Source organism: Suncus etruscus, chromosome 18 (genome assembly GCF_024139225.1).
Source record: "Suncus etruscus isolate mSunEtr1 chromosome 18, mSunEtr1.pri.cur, whole genome shotgun sequence".
In the NCBI taxonomy this organism is placed as follows: domain Eukaryota; kingdom Metazoa; phylum Chordata; class Mammalia; order Eulipotyphla; family Soricidae; genus Suncus; species Suncus etruscus.
In genome coordinates, this window is record NC_064865.1 from 17,809,195 (window position 1) to 17,833,324 (window position 24,130).

The following is a 24,130-nucleotide window of genomic DNA, read 5'->3' on the forward strand; positions in this document are numbered from 1 at the left end:
TGATTTCTGAGCACAGAGCCAGGAATAACCCCTGAGTGCTGCCAATGTTGTCCAAAACACAAAGAAACAAGCATCTTAAACAACTCTTAGGTTCAGGAAAGTAGCTCAGTTCTAGATCCACACAGGTGGATCTATGTCCAATCTTGACACCATAAAAATTAAATTAAGTTTATTACCCAGTTTTTTAAAGATTAGAGACATTTATATAGAAATTGCCATTGTGTCAAAGATATGGTAGTCTATGTAATTTTTTAAAATTATTAACAGTATTGTAAATCATGGTGCCCAAAATAAAAGTGTAAAACTAGAATGTTTAATTAAAAAATTAAAACAGTTATTATTTTGAATGAAATATTTTTGCTTTTGAGTTTTGATATTGAGTGTTATGCAAATTATTTTCATATCTATCTTGAGATAAGACAGTTTAAATATAAAAATACTTACAAAATGAAATACTTTTTTTGTTTTGTTTTGTTTTTTGTTTTTTGGGTCACACTCAGCAGTGTCCAGGGATTACTCCTGGCTCTACACTCAGAAATCACTCCTGGCAGGCTTGGAGGACTATATGGGATGTCGGGATTCGAACCACTGTCCTTCTGCATGCAAGGCGAATTCCCTACCTTCATGCTATCGCTCTGGCCCTACAAAATGAAATACTGTTGCAGAATCAAAAAACTCTAAATGTTGCCGAACTATAGCAAATAATAATGGTTATAATCTTTCAGCTCTTGTGTTGTGCATATGGATTGACTATTTTTTTATTAAGAGTATTTTTGTTGAAAATATCTATTTCCCTATGAGATATGTATACTTAAAATATGTTTTTGAGAAATTCAAGCTTAAAATGTTCTAATGTGTCCAGTTTCTAAGCTACACATCAGAACTTACTATAACTTCATGGCCACATCCATTTATTTTCTACACATCAGAGAGATTCATTTGAAAAATATCTGAAAGAAGAAGAAATCCATATGATTCAATCAGAGTCCTTGGTTGTACTTGATTTACTTGTCTTGTCAGCAGTGACCTGCTGGATTACTGGTCCCACTCTGATCAATATTCATACCTCACCCAGAGTATGATCTGGTGATGGATTTACTGGATTATTCCCTACTTGGTATTCTTCTCCCACACTAGGGTATGGCTTGATGTTGTCAATAAAAGCAGGGCTCTGAGGAAGGCAGACACTCATTTTTCCATTTTTTAGTCTTCCTCCACTAAGCTGCTTTCCTTCTTAGGAGCAGAAAGCTTGTGTGGTGGGATTCCTGGCTTGAGTGCTGGATTTCCCGAGCCCAATTCTTGTACCTTTTCACTGTGTGGATTATTTTCTGCATCAATGTTTGCTTCCAGACCCATGTCTCACCAGATCCTCCCTTTGGAGCCTGGGGCTCCGCTTATAGATGTCGCCTGAACTCGGACCCAAAACTGTAACAGGGAATCAAACAGGGACTCTGCTGTCAATTAGTGGGATGTTAATTTTGTTGCTTCTCAGGTGGATTTCACAGTTCTGGGTTTTTAAGCTTAAGACGGTGGTAGATTTGGTTTGAATTCTCTAACTTTATGTTAAAATTTGCTGAGCATGGTCTGATTATTCGAACCTTGCTTTAAGAGTTTCTGAAGCCCTTTCTAATAGTTCTAAAAAGCCTGTAAAGTCAAATACTAGAAAGGCATTTCCAATGATCACATAGTCAAGCCCAAAGCCCTGAGGTTAGTGTTCTGCCGCCCCCTACTGGCACTAGAGTGTCTAGCAGCTTCTCTTGAGAAGATTGACTTACAAAGAGAATCAAATGATACTGAAATGACCCAATCAGAAGATGGGTCTGTAGGTTTCTCACCCACCCACCCTTCACCTCAGCCTTTTAGAGAGTGGAACATGCCTGCCTCCCCCCACATGGTATAGTTCTTAGGAAAATTAGTAATAACACAGTAATAGAAATAAATTCTCCTCGTAAGGACAATAATCAAATTTCAAACTATGAGAATTTAACTTTGGATTACCTTGATAGATTTAAGAAAGCATGCTCAGAGTATGGCCCTCTTTCCATTTAGTGTTGAATACCTTGGTACCTGGACTGATGGTGGTTGTTGGACCCACCAGGACTTTAACACTGTAGCAAAGAAGCAAAGACATGCTTGCATATTCTCAATATTTACAATGGAAGATGTGGTTTGTGGAAAATTCTAAGAGTACAGTTATTAGTCTAGATCACTCTGGAAATAACATTATCTTATAAAAGGCTTATGGGAGAAGGACAGTAGACAGAAGTAATTAGGCAGGCAAAACTACTCCATGCTGTTTTAAAGCTTGTCAGGGAACTTACATTGAAAGCTTGGGAAAATATTGACTCAGATATCAAGTTCAAGGATAACTATGCAAAGATTATTCAGGAGCTATAGAGGCATGTGCAGAATTTGTGGGGAAATTGACAGAGGCTATTAAAAGGTGGGTTAGAAACATGGAAATTTGGGGCTGGAGAGATAGCATGGAGGTAAGGCGTTTGCCTTTCATGCAAGAGGTCATCGGTTCGAATCCCAGCGTCCCATATGGTCCCCCGTGCCTGCCAGGAGCAATTTCTGAGCATGGAGCCAGGAGTAACCCTGAGCACTGCCGGGTGTGACCCAAAAACCACAAAAAAAAAAAAAAAAAAGAAACATGGAAATTTAAAATTTCTTGACAAAAAACCTACTTAGCCTTTGACAATGCCAATGAATATTGTCAGGCTATCTTATGCCCAATTGGGAGAGAGAAGATATCATGGATTTATACTTGCTTGTAGAAATGCTGGGACTTGTACTTATCCTCTTCCACCCCCCACCTCCACATCTCTAACAAAATATGCTATTCAGAGGCAAACTCCAGGAAATCAGATCAGTGGCTTTCACCCAAGGAAACTACCTGGTCTTTGTCTGAGGTGTGGGAAGGGATTTCATTGGGCAAGTGACTGTACCTAACCATCTCCTCAGCAACCAGGGGAGGGGTCCATAGTCTATATTTCTCAAGGTCAGGTCATGTGCTTAAGTGTGGCAGTATGGGGCATTACAAAAACAAAGCAGGTCACAACTTCTTTTTGTACCTGCTCAAGGACCCGCCCTCTTGAGACCATGACTTAATTAACCAGTCTCAGGAAACTAGGTCAGGGGCCAGTCCCTGGCCCCTCAAAATCAGGAAACCTTTTCATCAATAGTTCAGCTTCTCAGCCCAGACCAAGAGAACTCTGCAGTTTAAGTTCATTAAGCCTGCCACTTTGGGAAGCTGCAATTTAGATCAGGGGTCCTCAAACTTTTTAAACAGGGGGCCAGTTCACTGCCCCTCAGACCATTGGAGGGTCTGACTATAGTAAAAACAAAACTTATGAATGAATTCTTTTGCACACTGCAATTCTTTTGCAATGAAGAAACAAAACAGATACAAATATAATATGTGGCCCGCAGGCCATGGTTTGAGGACCACTGATTTTAGATATTCCCTACCCAGAATTGAGGTCCTTCCACCTTAATGCCCTTATAAGATTAGGTCTGGAATAACAGGGCCACATCCTCAAGGGACTGTGAGGATGATTTTAAGAAAAGCAGATTAGGGCCCGGAGAGAGAGCACAGCGGCGTTTGCCCTGCAAGCAGCCTATCCAGGACCAAAGGTGGTTGGTTCGAATCCCGGTGTCCCATATGGTCCCCCGTGCCTGCCAGGAGCTATTTCTGAGCAGACAGCCAGGAGTAACCCCTGAGCACCGCTGGGTGTGACCCCCCCCCAAAAAAAAAAAGAAAAGAAAAGCAGATTAATTCTGAAAGGAATAATAATTCACCTGGGAATTATAGATTCTGACCACATAGGGGAAATAATAGTTCTTGTTTTAGTATCCACAGTCTGGACCTTTAAGAAAGGTGAAAATAGGGGCTGGAGTAATATTACAGCAGTAGGGCATTTGCCTTGCACGCAGCTGACCCAGGACATATCTGGGTTCTATCCCCAGTATCCCATATGGTCCCCTAAGCCAGGAGCAATTTCTGAGTGCATAGCCAGGAATAACCCCTGAGCATCACAGGGTGGTCCCAAAAGAACAAAAACTGAAAAAGCAAACAAAAAAGAAAGGTGAAAATATAGCTCAAATTTCATTATTTCCTTATGTTATGCCTGGAAAATCAGAAAGCATCAGGAAGGAGGTTTTGGACATACTAACCCTGAAGCATCTGCATTTATGGCTTTTACAGCTAAACTTAAAGAAGAAAATCCAATGGTAACTCTGGAAGGTATGTTTGTATCGGGGGCAGAAGTGTCTATGATTTCTTTAAGAGATTGGCCCCGAATTGGACCCTACAAGATTTTCAAAACAGTTTGGAAGGAATAAGAGTAGTCTTACCTCCAAATTCCATATGCCAGAGCAGTGGGTATTTGAAATGTGGACCAGAAAATCAACAGGCGATGTTCATGCCTTATATACGTCTGGTTTCTTTGACCCTATGGAGACATTATTTGCATAAGCAATGAGGAACAGAATATCAAATCCCTCACCAAAACAAGTCCCAGTATTTAGCATTTTTAACATTTTGCTTTTTTAATTGGGGATACTGTGTTAAAGTTCCCAGAACCCACCTGATGTTCCAATCCAGATTTCCTGATGCCCATCCACAGCACAAAATCAGAGGTGCTTAGAAACTTAGTCAATGAACAGTTGAGGCTGGGACACATTAAAACCTCTTTTTCTAATTGGGATTCTTCAATATTTGTTATTATGAAACCATCAAGTAGCTGGAGACTTTTAACTAATTTAAGGTCTGTTAATTCTCAGATGGTTTTGATAGGCAAGATGCATAATAGCTACTTAAAGGACTGTTTTTATAATATTTTTTTCGGGCCACACCCGTTTGATGCTCAGGGGTTACTCCTGGCTAAGCTCTCAGAAATTGCCCTGGCTTGGGGGGACCATATGGGATGCCAGGGGATTGAACTACAGTCCTTCCTTGGCTAGCGCTTGCAAGGCAGGCATCTCTAACCTCTAGCGCCACCTTGCCGGCCCCTGTTTTTATAATATTTATATCATCCAAAAGACAGAAAAAGATTTGCCTTTTCAGTTTCTTCTCTTAATAACTGGGCCCTTATGCAGCTATTTCTTTTTTGGGCCACACCTGCGGTGCTCAGGGGTTACTCCTGGCTGTCTGCTCAGAAATAGCTCCTGGTAGGCACGGGGGACCATATGGGACACCGGGATTCGAACCAACCACCTTTGATCCTTGGATCGGCTGCTTGCAAGGCAAACGCCGCTGTGCTATCTCTCAGGGCCCTTATGTAGCTATTTCAATGGACAGTTTTGCCTCAGGGAATGACGAATTCACCCACCACGTGTCAATATTTTGTTGATGCAGTTTTATGTCTAGCTCATAAAAAATTTCCCCAAGTATACTTGGTGCATTACATGGATGACATCTTAGAGTTGGTTCAGACTCACAAAGAATTGCAATTGTATATAAATTTGTTGTCAGCTGCTTGCAGGGTGCTGGTTTAACAATAGCCTCAGAAAAAATCCAGACTTTACCTCCATTTTAATACTTTGGCTTTTTATTGTAGTGTACTTCAGTGCATCCCCAAAGGATTTCTATCAGAAAGATCTAAGGACCCATAATGACTTTCAAAAACTGTTAGGTGAGGGGCCGGAGCAGTGGTGCTAGAGATAAGGCATCTGCCTTGCAGGCACTAGCCTGGGATGAACTGCAGTTCGATTCCCTGGCGTCCCATATGGTCCCCCACTAGCCAGGAGCAATTTCTGAGCACCTAGCCAGGAGTAACCGCTGAGAGTCAATGGGTGTGGGCCAAAAACAAAACGAAACAAAGTTGTTAGGTGATATAAATTGAATCTGTTCCTCCCTTGGAATTCCAAACTCAGTACTCAGCAACTTATTTAGTACTGTAGAAAGAAATCCAGATTTAAAAAAAATAAAAAATAAAATAAAATAAAGAAAGAAATCCAGATTTAAATAGCCCCAAGTGTTTGAATCAAAGGCCCAACAGGAATTTTTTTTTATGAACCGGCTCTAAAAGTTTTATCTTTCCAGGTTCATACCTGGAGAGAAGGTGTGGCTTTAATTTTTGCAACCCCTCATTTCCCTGTCAGTGCTATTACACAGCTGCCTGGGCCTCTATAATAGGTTCACTTACACAGCAAGCAACCTTGCATGTGTGTGCCCTGTTTGGAATTGATCTCTACTCTTATCATCAAAACAAGGCTCAGAACAATTTTCTTGTTAGGTTTTGATCCTGAAATAGTGGTGCTGGCTATTCCAAAAAAGAAAAAAGAATATGTATTACCTTTGAGTGAGCCCCTTCAATGAATACTATCTGATTTTTTCAGAAGTTTACTCCCATTATCCTGATGGAAAGGCCTGGGACTTCTTTACAGGGACACATTTTAGGATCTCATCTATTGCCCACTCCTCCAATACATACCTGACTCCCCTGTGTTTTATATTAATGGGTTGTCATCAGGAAAAGGCAGTGTTACTGGCCCTTCTCTGACCACAACGGTGCATTCTAATTAATAAATCTGCTCAACAAGTGGAACTTGCTATTTTAAATTACGTATTATCACGTTTCAGAGCCATGCAACATAGTAAATGATTCGGCTTACATAGTAGGCTTGTTCACAGACATAATAATCACCTCTTTAAATGCTCATAACCAGGTTGTTCAAGATTTGCTGCAGCAATTATAAACCCTTCTGCAAAAACATTCCTAGCCAATATTTATCATTCATAAGAGCCCAATCTGGCCTCCCAGGGCCAAAGGCTTAAGTTTAGGGAATGGATCGTATGATCATGCCTGCAGTAGATCATGCAGTAGATCAGTAGCCTGCAGAAGAACATGTAGCACTTCATACAAATGCCCATCATTTGCATGTCAGCTAACATATTCCGTGGAAGCAAGCCAGACAGATAGATGACAGATATACCCTATGTATTAGCCTTGAATAAAAAAAACATATGGAGCTGGGGCCAACCCCCAAGGGTTACAGACTAATGAATTGTGACAAATATATATTACACATATTGATTTTTTTTCTAAAGAAACCCTATCTTCATATGGTGGTAGACACATATTCTCATTTTATATGGGGAGTTCCAATGATTTCAGAATGAGCTAAAGCACCTCCATGCTTTAATGCTTTTCTGTTATGGGCATCCCCCAATCCATAAAGACAGATAAAGTTTTACACAAGTAAAACTTTTCAATCATTTTGATAGGAATGGCTAGTCAAACATATTGTTGGCATGTCATATAATCTGCAAGGACAACCCCTAGTTGAAAGAGCTCACAGAACTCTCCAAATTTAACTGTTAAAATACAGAAAAAGAAGCATGCCACCCACAGACATTTTTTCCTTAATATTTTCCTTAATATTATTTCCACTAAACTCTTTTTTCTTTTTTTTTTCTTTTTTTGGTTTTTGGACCACACCCGGCGATGCTCAGACTCCTGGCTGTCTGCTCAGAAATAGCTTCTGGCAGGCACGGGGGACCATATGGGACACCGGGATTCGAACCAACCACCTTTGGTCCTGGATCGGCTGCTTGCAAGGCAAACACCGCTGTGCTATCTCTCAGGGCCCTATTTCCACTAAACTCTTAAATTTACCCCAAGGAGATCCCTTTATATTTGCAGAAAAACACTTTAAAGAAGATATTTAGGTACAAAAAACCAATTAACTCACCTATTTGAGTAAAAATGGATAATTAATGGATAGCTGGTAATATTATTTGAGGAAAAGGATATTCTTATGTTTCTATAAATGGAAACCCTGTAAAGAAACTTTGGGTCCCACTGTGCCTTGTCAGAAGCAGAATTCTCACAAATGAAAAAACTCAGACACAAATGCATGATGAGCATGTAAAGCATCCCTCAGAACCAACACAAATCTTTCAAAAAAATGTGAGCAGGAAAGAAACTATGACCTCAAGAGGTAACCGGGATAAGCTGACACCACACTATGAGGCAGAGACTATCAGGAATGGAAATGATCGACTGTTGTATATGAAAAAGTTTCCATAAGATTATTCTTGGGGGCCCGGAGAGATAGCACAGCGGCGTTTGCCTTGCAAGCAGCCGATCCAGGACCAAAGGTGGTTGGTTCGAATCCCGGTGTCCCATATGGTCCCCCATGCCTGCCAGGAGCTATTTCTGAGCAGACAGCCAGGAGTAACCCTGAGCATCGCTGGGTGTGGCCCAAAAACAAAAATAAAAACAAAACAAGATTATTCTTGGAATTGTTGTGTATAAAAGTATTTCCTTAGGATTGTTCTGTGACTATTGCCCCACCTAGCCCTTCCAGGTGGGGCGCTGTGGAGTTGGCAATAAATAGCTTGATGGAGAGGGGAGAGGGGTCCTTTTGCGAAAGCTGCAGGCTGCAGGAGGACTCTCTCGCTCTCTTTGCTCAATCTTTTACACCCTATCCTTCTTGTCTGTGTGGATTATTATTTGCTACGGATAAATATTACCAAAGTCTCCCCCCAAAAGGGGACAAGGGGATGGGAAGTAATTTCTCATTCTGGGGACTGTTCTTGGATTCACAAGTACCCAACAAAGGATTTAACAGCAAAGATAACCTACAATCGACTCCAGAATTTCAAAGCTATAAATAAGGGAACTGGCCCTGCTCTCACCAGACTTCATAATTTAGGAAACACTTGTTACATGAACTCAATGCTACAATGCCAGTATAATATTCCCAGATTGACTGATTACTTCTATCAGAACCATTATAAGAAGGTCATTAATAGGACAAATCCATTGGGACATAAAGGCAAGGTGGCAGAAGAGTTTGGTAAGATTATTAAAGCCTTATTGGCAGGACAGCACAGATATTTCAATCCAAACGACTTTAAGATGACTCTTGGAAAGATAATCAGCTTTCAGGAGACAGTCAACATGATCCACATGAACTACTTCTCTTCTTGATGGAGGGGCTTCATCAGGATTTGAACAAAGCTGATATGCAGAATAGACATATAGAGGAAAATAGAGATCTTGTTGACTCAAAAGCTGTAAAACAAGCTTGGCAAGGACACGCACATTTTAATGAGTCTATTATTGCTATACTTTTCCAATGCCAGCTTATATCTATAAATCAATGCCTCATCTGCCACCATGAATCTCAGACATCAGAGATCTTTACTCATTTATCTTTGCCTTTGACATTTACAGATAAATACAGGTTTCAAGATTACTGTAAGGTGTTTTTTAAAGAAGAAGAAATAAAAGACAATATTAGGGATTATTGCAGCCACTGTGACACGCAACAGTATTCTTATAAAAGGACAGAAATTTGGAAACTACCACCTGTGCTCTTAATACATTTGAAACGCTTCTTCTTCAATGGCAAGAAGATGAAATAACTACAGACCTACACAGACTTTCCATTAGAAAACCTCGATCTATCACAGTACATTATGGACTCAAGAACAACCATGAAGAACACAAATTATTCTCTTTTGAACCATTATGATGAAATGGAAAAGGGTCATTGTACAGCCTATTATAAAAATATGGCAAGAAATTGTTGGTTTAAATTTGATGATCAAGAAATTTCAGAAATAGCTAACTTGTCTGTAAATCTTCAGTAACTTATATTCTTTTTTATGATTCAAAAGAAACTTGCTGCTATGACTATAGCTATTTAAATTAGGGTATGTTTAACTAAATGCTCCTTAGCGATGTCTATAATAGTGTTCTAACTTTTTACTAACAGAAAAAATTGCAGGAAGCAGGCCCCCATTACAGTGCTCATTATTAAAGTGTTTCAGTGTCTTAATTTCTATTCTATTATGTTTATAATAATCTTTAGTGCTTCTGCTAACAATTATCAGTGGAGATATAGTTTGGATTCCCTAGTTTAATATTACAGTAATATTTTCTGTTGGACTCCTAATACAATACTTATTATGATGTCTTAACAAATATTTTAAATCATTCATTTTCAATTTGATTTTGCCTGCATGTATCTTCTAATGTTGCCCTTCACAGAGATCCTTGGATAAAACATCCTTATGTCATAAACTCTTTTTTTGTGTGTGGTTTTTGGGTCACACCCGGCAGTGTTCAGGGGTTACTCCTGGCTCCATGCTCAAAAATCGCTCCTGGCAGGCACGGGGGACCAAATGGGACACCGGGATTCGAACTGATGACCTTCTGCATGAAAGGCAAATGCCTTACCTCCATGCTATCTTTCTGGCCCCACCATAAACTCTTTTTACAGTGCTCGTCACAATATCACTTAATCTTAAATATTATGATTGTTTTAAGAATGTTCTATGCAGGCCCAGAGAGATAGCACAGCGGCGTTTGCCTTGCAAGCAGCCGATCCAGGACCAAAGGTGGTTGGTTCGAATCCCGGTGTCCCATATGGTCCCCCGTGCCTGCCAGGAGCTATTTCTGAGCAGACAGCCAGGAGTCACCCCTGAGCACCGCCAGGTGTGACCCAAAAACCAAAAAAAAAAAAAAAAAAAAAAAAAAAGAATGTTCTATGCATGTTCTAATCTAAACCATAAAGCCATTTTTCTGCAAAGTTCCCCTCCATCAATGTCAGTTATTCCAAGGAACTAGAAAACTTTTACCTGGCATGCCAGCTTTATATTTTGAAGCACTTTGACCCAGTCTACCTGGATTAATTTTTCCTATGGATCGATTCTTTTGTCCATCTATGTGTGAGTGTGTGTGTGGTGGCCACATCTATGTTGAATGTTCAACCATAAAATATGTAATGTCTGTTTATATTGTATTTAGCCCTTCCTTCTTGTATATGGCCAATTCTTTTTCCTGGAAAGAAGATGATGCCACCACTGCTAGAGCAGTCCCACTGGTGCTTATAGTGCTACTCCGGTGTAAGTTTGAAAGATCAATATAAATCAGCCCAGCTGGACTTGCTGCACACAGCCCTCTGCATGGAAAATGAGGCTAAAGCAGCACAATTGGCGTGTGAAGTGCTCATGGTCCTCTCCAGTGGTTCATCCTGCATGAAGGTCTCCTGCTCTGGCTGTTGCTGCTGTTGGAGTCACTCAAGTCTTTGAATTGCGAGTCATCCTCAAAGAAAGCAGGAACACCGCTACTGCTGATATGTTCTCAGTGGTCAATTTCTGCCACTTCAGTTCACCATAAACTGTTGCTCACGACTGGTTGTGGCTTTTGAGAGTCTCAGCTCTAAGACATTTCCTAATCTGTGAATGCTGCGAGCCATTTTTTCAGACTCCACAAAACTATTTTGTGAACTGAAGTTGTGCTCTGAAGTTTATCTACTCTCCTCAGACTATCTCAAAAGACTTAGGGGATATGCATACACTCTTTGTACATTTCTTAACGTATCTCTTTTAACATGTATATTCCCTATGGTGTATTATGCCTTTCTGTTTTTATTTAGACTTGCTAGTAGAAATTCTTAGAATATGATAGAAATAGTACCCTTGAAGTCTTCGTGTTTTTGAACCAGGATAGGAATTGTTTGGTTCATTATCTTCCCCTTAGGCCCCAATAGTATCCTATGGCACTGTTCCTTTTGCATAGATGCATTAAAATCAGAAAATATTAGAAACTAAGAGGAGTTATTACCCACTAGGAATGAGAACTCTGTAATTTCTTACTACAGGGGGATTTCCACCCTGAACATTTGCCTTTGTAATTTGACTTGGGCTTTATTCATTTGAACATCAGACGTTTACCCCTGAACCTTGGGTCAGCACAGTTCTCTACATCTGCACCAGGAATCGACTATCAGTACAGATCCTGGTTCTGTACTTACTGGCCACAGCCTGGTCTCTCCTGTCAACATCTAGAAAAGTTCTAGAGATCAGAGTCTCTCCAAACCCTGAAGAGGGTGGGACAGACCCCCTTCTATGAGGAAACATCTCCAGAGGATGAGAGGCCCAAGGCCACCTTCCAGCTCATCATTTTGATTTGACCTTCACATCTTTACATTGGCCATGCCTAGATAACTCTGATGTTACAGCAAGACTATAAAGGCAGCTTGTCCTAGGAAATTGGAGATAGTCTAGGAATGAATGGACCTATCTTGGCATTTACTTGCCCCAGGGTGGGCTAATTTACTAACCTAACAGTGAAAACTATGTTTGAGGAGAACCTTTCCTGAGACCTTGAAGAAAAAATATGGAATCAGACAAATTAGTGTGTCTGGAGCCTGTAGATGATCTTAAGATGCTTGGGGGACCAGAGATATAGCATGGAGGTAAGGCGTTTGTTTGCCTTGCATGCAGAAGGAACCCCAGCATCCCATATGGTCCCCCGAGCCTGCCAGGAGTGATTTCTGAGCATAGAGCCAGGAGTAACCCCTGAGCACTGCTGGGTGTGACCCAAAAACAAAAACAAAAACAAAAAAAAGTAGGATGCTTCGTACGTAGGGATACCCTGTTTTTAGGCCCAAAGTTTTTTCTTATATTTTCCCAACTTTTGCTGCACCTATGCAAAATATTGACATTTATCTTTCTTTAGAGGCATCCACCCTAATCTTAGAACCATGGGCTGGAGAGTGGTGCTGAATGGTAAGATGTCTGCCTTGCTGGCACTAGCCTAGAGACAGACTGAGGTTCGATTCCCTGGTGTCCCAGTTGGTCCCCCAAGCCAGGAGCGGTTACTGAGTGCATGGCCAGGATAACCCCTGAGCGTCACTGGGTGTGGCCCAAAACAACAACAACAAAAACAAAGTCAATTAGGGGAGATGTTGGTCCAATATTAATTCTTCACTCTAGGGTGTGATCTGGTGATGGAATTATTGGATTATTCCCTATTTGGTATTCCTCTCCCACCTCAGGGTATAATTCTTGTGAATAAAAGCAGGGTTCTTCCTCCACTAAGCTACTTTCCTTCTCTTAGGAGCAGAAGGTTTGGTAGTGGGATTCCTGGCTTGAATGATGGATTTCCTGAACCTGTTCTTGTACCTTTATCTGTGTGGATTATTTCCTGCATCAATGTTTGCTTCCAGACATGCGTCTCACAAGGTCCTCATTTTGGAGCCTGGGTTTCCACTTATAATGACCTATGTAATGAATCTAGCTGACAGTTGCAGTATAAACTGGATCACAGGGTCGGAGAGAAACAGGAAGGAAGCCATTCTCTCAGGGGGGCTGACAGTCCCAGAGTGGTCCAAGGAAAGTGTTGTTAGAAACTGTTTCAGAGTTTTACAAGTCCTTTTTTCCCTTGTAGACTAAGCAGCCTGAACTTGTTGGTTCTCAGAGAAAGCATTATGATTCTAGGAAGATTCACGCCAGAAAACGAGCCGTAATCCAGCTCAAACCACAGACCCCTGAGCCCGTGGAGGGCCGAAGACACATGGATGTCCAGACAGGTTAGACATGCCGTTGCCAGTTCCCATCAGCTCTCCCCACTAGGCTGCTGCCCATTCTTTCTATTCCTATTTCTTTTGCTGGGAGAAGTCAGTCAGCAAATACATGCCTGGGTCCACTGTGGTATTATTTTATTGACAGTCAGTCACTGGGACCATGTGATGAAGGTTCTTTTCTTTTCTTTTCTTGCTTTTTCCCCAATCTAACCCTATGAGATGGAGTTTTAAAAATAAAGAATTTTAGGGGCCAGAAAGTTAGTACATTTGTTAACTCACTTGCCTTGCATGTGCCTAACCCAGGTTCATTTCCCAGCATCTTATATGGTCTCCCAGTACTTCCAAGAGTGATTCCTAAGTGCAGATCAAGGCATAATCACAGAGCATCTCCAAGTGTGGCCCCAAACCAAAAAAACAAGCTAACAAACAAAAAGGAATTGTATGGGGTCGGGACACAGCTCATAGGACTAGTGACCAGACTTCGCATGCTGGAAGCCCCTGAGCACTGCCAGGAGAAATACCAAAACCCAAGGCTAGGATTAGCCCCTTATCATCATCAGTGATGGCCCCAAACAACATGAAGTATTGGATGACCAAATTCTCTTAACATTTTTTTAGATACTCTATTCTCAAGCTGGGATGAATTCCCACTTTGACTTTTCAGCTCTCAACATGAAAGAAAAACAGTTGGGTTTACACAGGAAGTGAGTGGTATATTTTTACTGGGGTGTTGGAATACCTTAACTTTACCCAAAACAAAAGCATTACCAGTTTCCTCTTTCCTTTTTACCCATCCTTTGACATGTAAAAGTCTACCTAAACTAGATTAGCTTGAGAGGTACTTTGTTCTCTCACTTGACTCACTCCCTCCTGGTTGGATTTGAACTAGTGAATAAAGAGAGGTTTTGGTTTGGCAGGCTGAAGACCATGAGGCTAGAAGCCATCCAACTCCATGTTTTTCTCTCTCATGATTGACTTGGTTTATTAATTCACATGGCTACTCTGCTTGAGACTGACTTGCCTGGGGTTGGAAATACAATGTGTGGGTTAATTCTCACTGGGGCATTCTGTTTGTCTTCAGAAAGTCAACCTAATCAGACCAAGTCCACCTTCTCTTCTCCTGTGGCCATTCCTGCCTTCTCTTTGCTTATTCCTTGGGTAACACAGATATCCTTTCGGCCTATCAGGCTTTCCCTCCTTATCTAATGGTTCCATTTAAAGAGAAATACCTGGCCTATAGTGCTCACTAAAATCTTCATACTCAGATTATGCTCAGTGTTTTCTACAGTGGCATCACTCAAGGATACCCTTTAGGGGCCGGGTAGGTGGCGCTGGAGGTAAGGTGTCTGCCTTGCAAGCGCTAGCCAAGGAAGGACCGTGGTTCGATCCCCCGGTGTCCCATATGGTCCCCCCCAAGCCAGGGGCGATTTCTGAGCACATAGCCAGGAGTAACCCCTGAGCGTCAACCGGGTGTGGCCCAAAAACCAAAAAAAAAAAAAAAAGGATACCCTTTAACTCTGCTGATGTCAAGTAGATTACTCAGAGTAATTTTTGGGTAGTAAGAGCATGAGGAGAATCATCCACTTTTTATTTCTCCTTCCTGGAGGCCACATGTAGAATGAGTTTGTGTTTAATAATACAAGTCATGTTGTGAGAGTTCAATTTAGCACTGATTTCTGCCAACAGAGAGTTAAACAGTACAAGTCACTGGTTGAATATTTTCCATAGGTGAGAGTATACATCAGGTCCTTTACCTTTACTTATGCATCTCCGTTACTGTCACAAATACCCTCTATAATGGATAATTATGATCCTTCTTATAGATAACTGAGGTCCAAGGAGAATCTAATTTCTTTAGGTCTGATGCTCAATACCTGACTTTAGTCTATAAGGAGTATTTAATGGCAATATGGCATTATTTTATATCATTATTATTTCATTAGTATATCATTATTTTAAATATCTAGTTTTCAAACATTTATATGCTTATTGCCTTAGGACCCTTAAAAGATTATTAGCTTTCCATCCTGTTATACTTTGTATCTTGTCTTTCTGAGTTCATGTCCTTCTTTAGATTCCTCTTATGATATAACTCTAGGGCCGGAGAGATAGCATCCAAGGCATTTGCCTTGCATGCAGAAGGACAGTGGTTCAAATCTCGGCATCCCATATGGTCCCCCGAGCCTGCCAGGAGCGATTTCTGAGTGTAGAGCCAGAAGTAACCCCTGAGCACTGCCAGATGTGACCACTCCCCCCCCAAAAAAGATATAAAACTCAGTACTCTCTCAAGTCAATTAATGTGCTAGACTATATGACTCTTTGATCTTCCAAATTATAAAAAAAATCACTTAATAATATGAATACTCTACACTGGATCACTGTAATTCTAAGAAGCATTTTCTGATCTAGTTTATTCTATTTTGAAGGAAGGGAAGTTTTACACACACAAATATACTTGAAATAGACTGGAATTTTAAACTCACTGTATGTGGTATTCTTATAGAACTATACCTTGAAGAAATTGCTGATCGTATTATAGAAATTGATATGGAGTGTCAAACAGATGCATTTCTGGACAGACCACCAACTCCACTCTTCATTCCAGCCAAAACTGGCAAAGATGTTGCCACCCAGATACTAGAAGGAGAGGTATATTATGTTATTTGAACTTCTCTCTATCTTCTTGATTGGTAAGTTTAGTGTTAAGTGGTTAGTTTGAGTATAAATCACTTCACAGTCAGAAAGTCTTACTAAATTTCTTCCTAAACTTAAATTTGTATCCTGAACTTCTAAGAAATGTTTTTGTTTGTTTGTTTGTTTGTTTTTGGTTTTGGGGCCACACCCGGCAGTGCTCAGGGGTTACTCCTGGCTGTCTGCTCAGAAATAGCTCCTGGGCAGGCATGGGGGACCATATGGGACACCGGGATTCGAACCAACCACCTTTGGTCCTGGATCGGCTGCTTGCAAGGCAAACGCCACTGTGCTATCTCTCCGGGCCCTAAGAAATGTTTTTAAAATACCATATTCTGGTTTTCTTCTGCTGATAAGAGATGAAAATCATTAGAGGTATTTTTAGAATGTTTAAATTTTATTTTGTGTTTTGCATCTTGCAAATATGTGATTATAAGGTATATTCTGTGTCAAAAAGGAAAATAATACTATAAACAATTTTGCTTTAGTTCTTTGTAGATGATGAAATATTGTGAAGGTATCTATGTTAGGGGGAAAAAGTCTTAAAATAATGCATTACAGCCTAGTGTGAAACATACAACTAGACTCACTTGTGAAATTGAAGATGTCAGTGCTTAGTGCTTATGGACATGATTTAAATGGGATTTAAGGCTTGAGGGAGCTAAAAACTATCAGTGGAAGGAAAGATAAGTTTAGTTTCATAAGCTACTGAGAAAAGCATCTATATCTCTAAATTCTAGAAATAATTCACAAAAATATTATTTTTGTTCCTTAGTTCTTCAATCTGTTATGAGAAACTTCCAGTAAAAATCAAGCAGGAAAGGTAGAGAAGATGAAAGACCTGGGAGTTACTTCCCTGGGATTCCAGATGTGATCTTAAAATTACTGAGTGTGAGGAATCATTTTGATGACCGTATAATTCTCTTTATAGTTCTGATTCACTCTTTACGTAAAGTCAGATTTTCTCTGTGCCACACAGGGCTCTTTTGAGAACTGTTTGGAGGGTAAACAAAAAGATATCAACACAGAAGTACCTCATTGTTCTCTTGAGTAATGTTCCTATGAGCAATTGGTATAGCATTTATGTTTTCAATTTGCTTTGTGTATTGAAGCTCTTTGACTTTGATATTGAAGTCAAACCAATGCTGGAGGTTCTGGTGGGAAAGACCATTGAGCAGGCTCTTCTGGAAGTAATGGAAGAGGAGGAGTTGGCCACCCTGCGGGCCAGCCAGTATTCCTATGAAGAGCTGCGCAACACAGAACTTGCTGAGGTGCAACGGCTTGAAGAGCAAGAGAGACGGCACCGGGAGGAAAAGGTATAGAATTCTCTCTATTCTGTGGCCTATTTCTCAGATGATGTTCACAGCTACACACCATAGGGAGGGAGCTGAGACTATAGAACTCACCTGGAAAGACCTCTGGTATTTATTGCTTGGGACTTTGCTCTTATGTAAATTATCCACTTTGGAGCTCAGCGACAGTTTTATTTAGAGACAGTTTTCCTGTCTCTAAATAGATTTTCCCCAGAAGTTCCATATAGAATCTTTTGAATGAACTTTGTACTAACTGATGGAGCTCTAAAGAAATATATCCACACCTCCCATCTAACTGGCAGAAATATCAAAGGAACAAGTAGGATAGGTTGTCACCTGGGGCTGAGAGTCCAGATCTTCTAAAAGTCTGGGTCTTTCAACTGTGCCAACTCCTTATGTGTCTATACCATTCAGGACACATCAGAACCACTCACTAGTTCTTTATATTCTATCTCTTAGATTATAGGCTTTAGAACTTTTTTGTTTGTTTTTGGCACACTTGGCAGTGCTCTGGGCTTAATCCCAGCTCTGTGCTCATAGATTATGGCTTAAAAAAAAAACATATTAACACCTGAATTTAAACAAAAAGTATTGCTGAAAAAAAGACTAGCCATTATCTGAGCCTTCACCAGGTCCCATTTCTTTTGCCACACGCCATTATTTTGTAAAAGAAGTAAATAAATAAATATTCTCAGGGAGGCATGATACAGTGGGGGGTGGGGGGCAGCATTACCTTCCTTTAAAATGGAGCTTGAGATAATTTGTTTGTTTGTTTTGGCGGGCCACACCCTTGACTCTCAGGGGTTACTCCTGGCTACGCGCTCAGGAATCGCTCCTGGCTTTGGGGGACCCTATGGGAAGCCCGGGAATCGAACCCAGGTCCATCCTAGGCTAGTGCGCAAACAGACACGTCTTACACCCTTGCGCCACCGCTCCGGAACCAGAGATAATTTGAACCGAAAGTACCATCTCTTTTCTGAATTCAGTACCTACCAGCTGTTAGAATTCAAGAAAATTATGAATCTTGAGTTGAGAGGTCCAAATAGGGTTCAAATGGTTGCTGGGCTTGTACATGAAGAGCCCAGTCCAGTCCGTCTATGGCAGGTGTGGCCCAGCCTGAACATAGCGGCCCTGCTCTCCTCAGGAACGACGGAAGCAACAGCAGTGGCAGATTGTCAGCAAGCAGAATGAGACATCACAGAAGATTGCTGCCCGGGCCTTTGCCAAGCGCTACCTGGCCGACCTCATCCCTTCTGTCTTCGACAGCCTCCGCGAAGGCGGCTACTTCTATGATCCCATTGAAAGAGGTTTGTGATGGTTTGTTGGGTTTGCCCTGATTTCTGGATGCTTCCTCTTCGTGGTTCGTCATTGTCTCACTCCCGATTTAACTATGAACTGGACTCTATATGCCTCCTACTTTTAAAGGTCAGGTGAAGTTTGATGAAGGTGGCAGCACCTCTTTGAGTGGTGTCCGACAATGCTCTTGACTTCAGGGTGTTAATTTATCTCGCTGAGAAGCAACACTGGGAAGAGAGAGAAATCCAGACTCAGTACTACACTCTTGAGGCAACTGGCTTCATCTTTACCTAGTGTGAGGCTTTCCGCTTCCTCATGTGGTGAATGAGGGTTAGTTTGACCCTGAAGCTCCTCATGTCTGTGAAACTGTGAGGAAGAAAGCGCTGAGTCTGAAGGGATGTCTCTTCCCCCTCTGAGAGGTTTACTTCCTGTTCCAACTAACTCCCTGAGGGACAGCTGTGAAGAACTGCTATATCTTTACCTAAGGGCCCACAGTTCCAGGCAAGGGATATTTAATCAAAGGGTCATAGATAAGACAGAGTAATAAAAAGGAGCTGTATTCTCTGCCTTTTGGGTTCCCAAAACTCCTCCCCCAAAGAGGGTTCTCTAGAGCTAGTATTCCAGGAAACACAAAACTATACCCTCCCTCTATAAAAAGCATTTTGAATTAACACTACACTTTCACAGATCTTATTTCACATAGCTTCCAGTATTTGGAGTAAATGTTAGGAATATTCATTATACTGACTACCTATCCAGTCCAATCCAGGTCACCAGTCAGGTTATTAATTGTTTTGTCCACATTTATACTGTACTTCCCCATTGATGTAGTCTTTGCAGGCCTAATACCGTGTGGCTCTCCCCATAACCCTGTGAGGTAGATGAAGCAGAATGATTCCTACTTTTAGAAGTAGATGAATTAAGGGAAGCACTAGGCTGGCCTTGAACCAGACCACCCAGGAGTCTAGCTCCAGGTTGGTGTCCCTCACACACTGCCTGTATCCCATCTGGGCTCCCACAGGTTCCTGTTGTTAGTCACACAGGCCAGCAGCCTTTTTGCCTATCATGAACTGCTGAAAAATTCAGTTCCAGATAGATATTTAAAATCTTTCCAATGAGATTCATGCTTCAAATTAAACTACAGCAGTAAGTAGTATAGTCTATAATAATCCTTTATCACCCCCTTTGAAAATTTGTACTCAGATGCCATTCTCAAGCATTAAAATACAAATTGTGAGGGACTTACAGTCTACAGATTGAATTTCAGATTGAATGGCTTAATTATTATTCAAAACAGCTAGTTTCTCTCTGGATCAACTTTGACCCCACACTACCACCCTGGGTACTCTCACCAGCATCTCTTAGTTCTAGATTCACAGTCTTTGGGTTCAAGTTCTGCTCCCTGATCCACATCCTTCCACACTCCCCGGCCCCTCCACCTTGATCTATCTTAGATTGCACCTGTAAACTTGGTCCTGTGAGATTTGACTCAAAAAAGGGCCTTGTGGTTTTGAAAATATGATCGCTCTGACTGCAATCCAAAGGAATTGGAGCACGGGATATAGAAATCATTGGGCCAGAGCAACGCTTTGAGACTTGCATATTGTGCTGAGAGGAGCACATTGGTAAGTGGGGGAGAGAAGGACTTAGCAAAACCACCTAAACAAGATTCACTTTCTTCCAGATATTGAACTGGGCTTCCTGCCTTGGTTGATGCATGAAGTGGACAAGACAATGGAGCATCAGATAGTGGGAAGGACCGTGGTGGACAGTAAGGATTTCATTCCATTTAAAATTCAGAACTAGGGATGCCAGAAAATAAGTACAGTGGGTAGAGCACTTGCCTTACATGCTGCTGACCCAGATTCAATCCCTGCACCTCAACTAGTCTCTCAAGACTGCCAGAAATTATTCCTGAGCACAGAAAGCCAGCAGTAAACCCTGAGCACACAAGGGGTGGGGTGAAAAAAAAAACAACATAGCTGGGCTTTTTTTTTAATACAAAGAATAAATAGAAGAATGTTGCTTATTTTTTGTTTTAATCCTTTTCTTTCTTGTATATCCCAGGTATTCAGAGACTTTTTGTTTTGTTTTGTTTTGTTTTGGGGCCATACCTGATGACATTCAGGGGTTACTCCTGGCTATACACTCAGAAATTGCTCCTAGCTTGGGGGACTATATGGGACGCCAGGGGATCGAACTGTGGTCCATCCTAGGCTAGCACAGGCAAGGCAGATGCCTTACCACTTGTGACACTCCTCCAGCCCCTCAGAGTCTATTTTTTTTTTTTTTTTTGGTTTTTGGGCCACACCCGGTAACGCTCAGGAGTTGCTCCTGGCTATGTGCTCAGAAGTTGCTCCTGGCTTGGGGGACCATATGGGACACCGGGGGATCGAACCGCGGTCCGTCCAAGGCTAGCGCAGGCAAGGCAGGCACCTTACCTTTAGCGCCACCGCCCGGCCCCCAGAGTCTATTTTTTAAATAAAAAAGAGACATAGGGCCAGAGCAGTGGCAGAGTGGTAGAGCATTTATTTGCCTTGCACATGGCTGACCTGGGACAGACCCTGGTTCAATCCCCCAGCATCCCATATGGTCCCCCAAGCCAGGAGCAATTTCTGAGTGCATGGCCAGGAGTAACTCCTGAGCATCACTGGGTGTAGCCCAAAAGGCAAAGAAAAAAAAAGTTACTTGTTTTCTCCAGTTTGGTCATTACAGACCAAATTGAGGTCATTCTTCTGTCATTGCTTTATAAATAATGCTCTATGAAAATGGGCATTGAAGCTCATTTATAATCAGTGCATTGGGTGGGCTTGCAGCCAAGTGCTTAACATCATAGGCCAAAAGGGAGGGAATGGTGGAGAAGAGGCTTGAGGATGGCTGAGTTGTCAGGAAAGCCGTGGTAACAGATGGTGACCCTGGTGCCTTTGATCCACAGTGCTCATCCGCGAGGTGGTGGAGAGGAGACTGGCTATGTTCGAGTGGAAAGAGAACAAGTTACCCTTTGTCAGGCCTGACCCGAGCTCCAGCAGGCCGCCATCCATGATCAACACCCAACTGGGCTTTGATATTCCAGAGCAGACAGGGATACCACCACAAATGTCACCAACGCCAACCTTCCTGGGCACAGACCACTTGCAGAGAAATCCTTATCCGAGAAGTTTCTGGGAAACGGGGTCCCAGGAGATGAACTTCATGGATGAAGCTTTGGAAGACCCGACAGAGAGAGAAAACCTCTAGGGAGAGCTGCCTGGGACAGTGGAGGAAGCCAGCAGCCCATAGTCAATCAGGTAATCATGGGAATTAGGGTGCATCTGACCCATGATTTGTTGTCTTATGAGCTCTGCAAATTATATATGTTGAAATGATTAAAACGACTTTCAGAAGAAATTGAAAGCCTTTGAGTAATCATGGAATATCAGAGTGTGGTTCACTGGCAAGCATGAGGTATAATTACAAGGTCCCATCACCCCTCTATCAACCTGGCCAGTTCTTGTTTGTTTGTAGACACCAAACTAAACTTAGAGAAAGACAAGAACCATCCTTGCTTCCTCCTGGAAAGAAAGAGAAACAATTGAGAGACTTGAACACTGACTGTAAGAAAGCTTAAAGGAAAGTATTCTCTGGGGGAAAACATTTTGGGTGGAAATGTAAGCTTCTTTAAAAAAAAAACTTTATTTATTGATTTATTAATTGATTGATCTGGGGGGCCACATCCAGCAGGGCTCAGGAGTTACTCTTGGCTCTGCACTCAGACTTCGCCCTGGCAGGCTGGGGACCATATGGGGTGCCGGGAATTGAACCGGGTCCCTCCCAGGTCGGCCGTGTGCAAGGCAAACGCCCTACTGCTGTGCTGTCTCTCAGTATCTCTCAGGCCCTGAATGTAAACTTCTTAAGTTTAGGAAGAATGTTTCAAGCACCTGAGGGTTTTGATGGAGCATCACAATGCAGTTGATTTGGGCACCATATGGCAATGGTATTTTTTGTCATGATAAGCAGCTTTTCAAATGATAGATTGCTTAACAGTCTTCCAATCTGCTTTGGCTTTGCCTGTTCTCATTCCCTTTGTTTTAGCTTTACCAGCTAACAAAACCTAAGGAGTCATGAAATGGGTGTCAGAGAAATGCTCATGCTTAGCTGGAGTTTTCCTGCTGCCAGAAAAGTGGGTGCGATCGCTAACATCGTTGCATACTGTTGTTCTTATGGCTGGGACATCATCAGAGAAGGGCAAAAGAGTGATTAGAAGCGACCCTATCCGGGGGCCCAGTCCAAGTCCTTACTTAGGGCATACAGTAGTTCCCCCTTTAAGTTAGAACTAATTTAACAGCACTTAATTTGATTTTACAAGCAAGTGGGAGTATGGAGGATCTGCATGAGGGGAAAGTACTTTCTAAAGTCAGTGCAGGCAGAGGAGAAGTGGGACCTCACATGTCCTAGCTCCCTGTCACAATCTTGGAACCCTAGTCACTCTGTAACCCTCCACTTACCTCTGTCTTAGTGAAGGTGTTTTCATAAGCTGTTAACCACATCAGCTATGTTTATTTTCCTAAAGCATCTTATTTTTCATAACTTTACTTACTATAGAAAACCTGATATGCTCTGTATTTTTCTTTTTGTTAACAGGTAAGTAACAGAAAAATTTTAATTTATTTTTCTGTAGACAGAACCAATCATCTCCAATTAGCACAAAGTATTTGGAAAAGGCCCTAATGTGGGTTTTAGTTCCACACAGTCAGCACCCATTCCTAGCATTGCTCCACACCCAATTTTTTCTCAGTCAAAGCCCCCCAAGAATATTCAAGTGGGGCATTTTTTGGGGGGTAGTCACCCCCGGCTGCGCTCGGGGGTTACTCCTGGCTCTATGCTCAGAAATTACTCCTGGGCCGGAGAGATAGCATGGAGGTAAGGCGTTTGCCTTCCATGCAAAAGATCGGTGGTTCAAATCCCGGCATTCAATATGGTCCCCCAAGTCCGCTAGGAGCGATTTCTGAGCATAGAGCCAGGAGTGACCCCTGAGCACTGCCTGGTGTGACCAAAAAAAAAAAAAAATTAGAAAGAAATCACTCCTGTCAGGCTCAGGGGACCATATGGGATGCTGGGATTCTAACCACCGACCTTCTGCATGCAAGGCAAATGCCTTATCTCCATGCTATCTCTCCAGCCCCTCAAGTTGGGCATTTTTGATTAAAATATAAAGTCCGTGTGTTGGATGAGGCCACCTTAGGCACCATGTTTCTAACCTCTCAGGCAGATGGGTCTGATGATGCAGGATAATGTCAGAGAAAAAATTCACAAGCAGTTAAAGTTTCATCAAGTCAGCTTGCTTTTATTCATGGCATTATCTCTGCCATGTGCAGCCTCTGTGCCATGTCTGCCTAACTCATCTCTTCTCCTAATGAGCTCTCTGCTGCTCCTCTGCTAAGCTTTCTTTTTCAAGCAGCTCTTTTGCTGCTTTTCCTCTCGTTATTTTTCTGCTCTTCCTTTGCCTCCCCATCCCCACCCCT

At 41.9% G+C, this 24,130-nt stretch overlaps 1 protein-coding gene across 1 annotated transcript in view; it reads left to right on the forward strand.

Annotated features, from left to right (window-relative positions):
* RSPH3 (radial spoke head 3) overlaps window positions 1-21,866 on the forward strand; it is a 29,170-nt gene extending 7,304 nt beyond the window's left edge. The window contains exons 3-8 of the mRNA XM_049764741.1: window positions 13,200-13,335; window positions 15,833-15,978; window positions 17,133-17,336; window positions 18,478-18,640; window positions 20,314-20,400; window positions 21,565-21,866. Coding sequence (XP_049620698.1) covers window positions 13,200-13,335; window positions 15,833-15,978; window positions 17,133-17,336; window positions 18,478-18,640; window positions 20,314-20,400; window positions 21,565-21,866 — 1,038 coding nt within the window. The remainder of the gene's footprint in view (window positions 1-13,199; window positions 13,336-15,832; window positions 15,979-17,132; window positions 17,337-18,477; window positions 18,641-20,313; window positions 20,401-21,564) is intronic.
* Window positions 21,867-24,130: the final 2,264 nt, after the last annotated feature.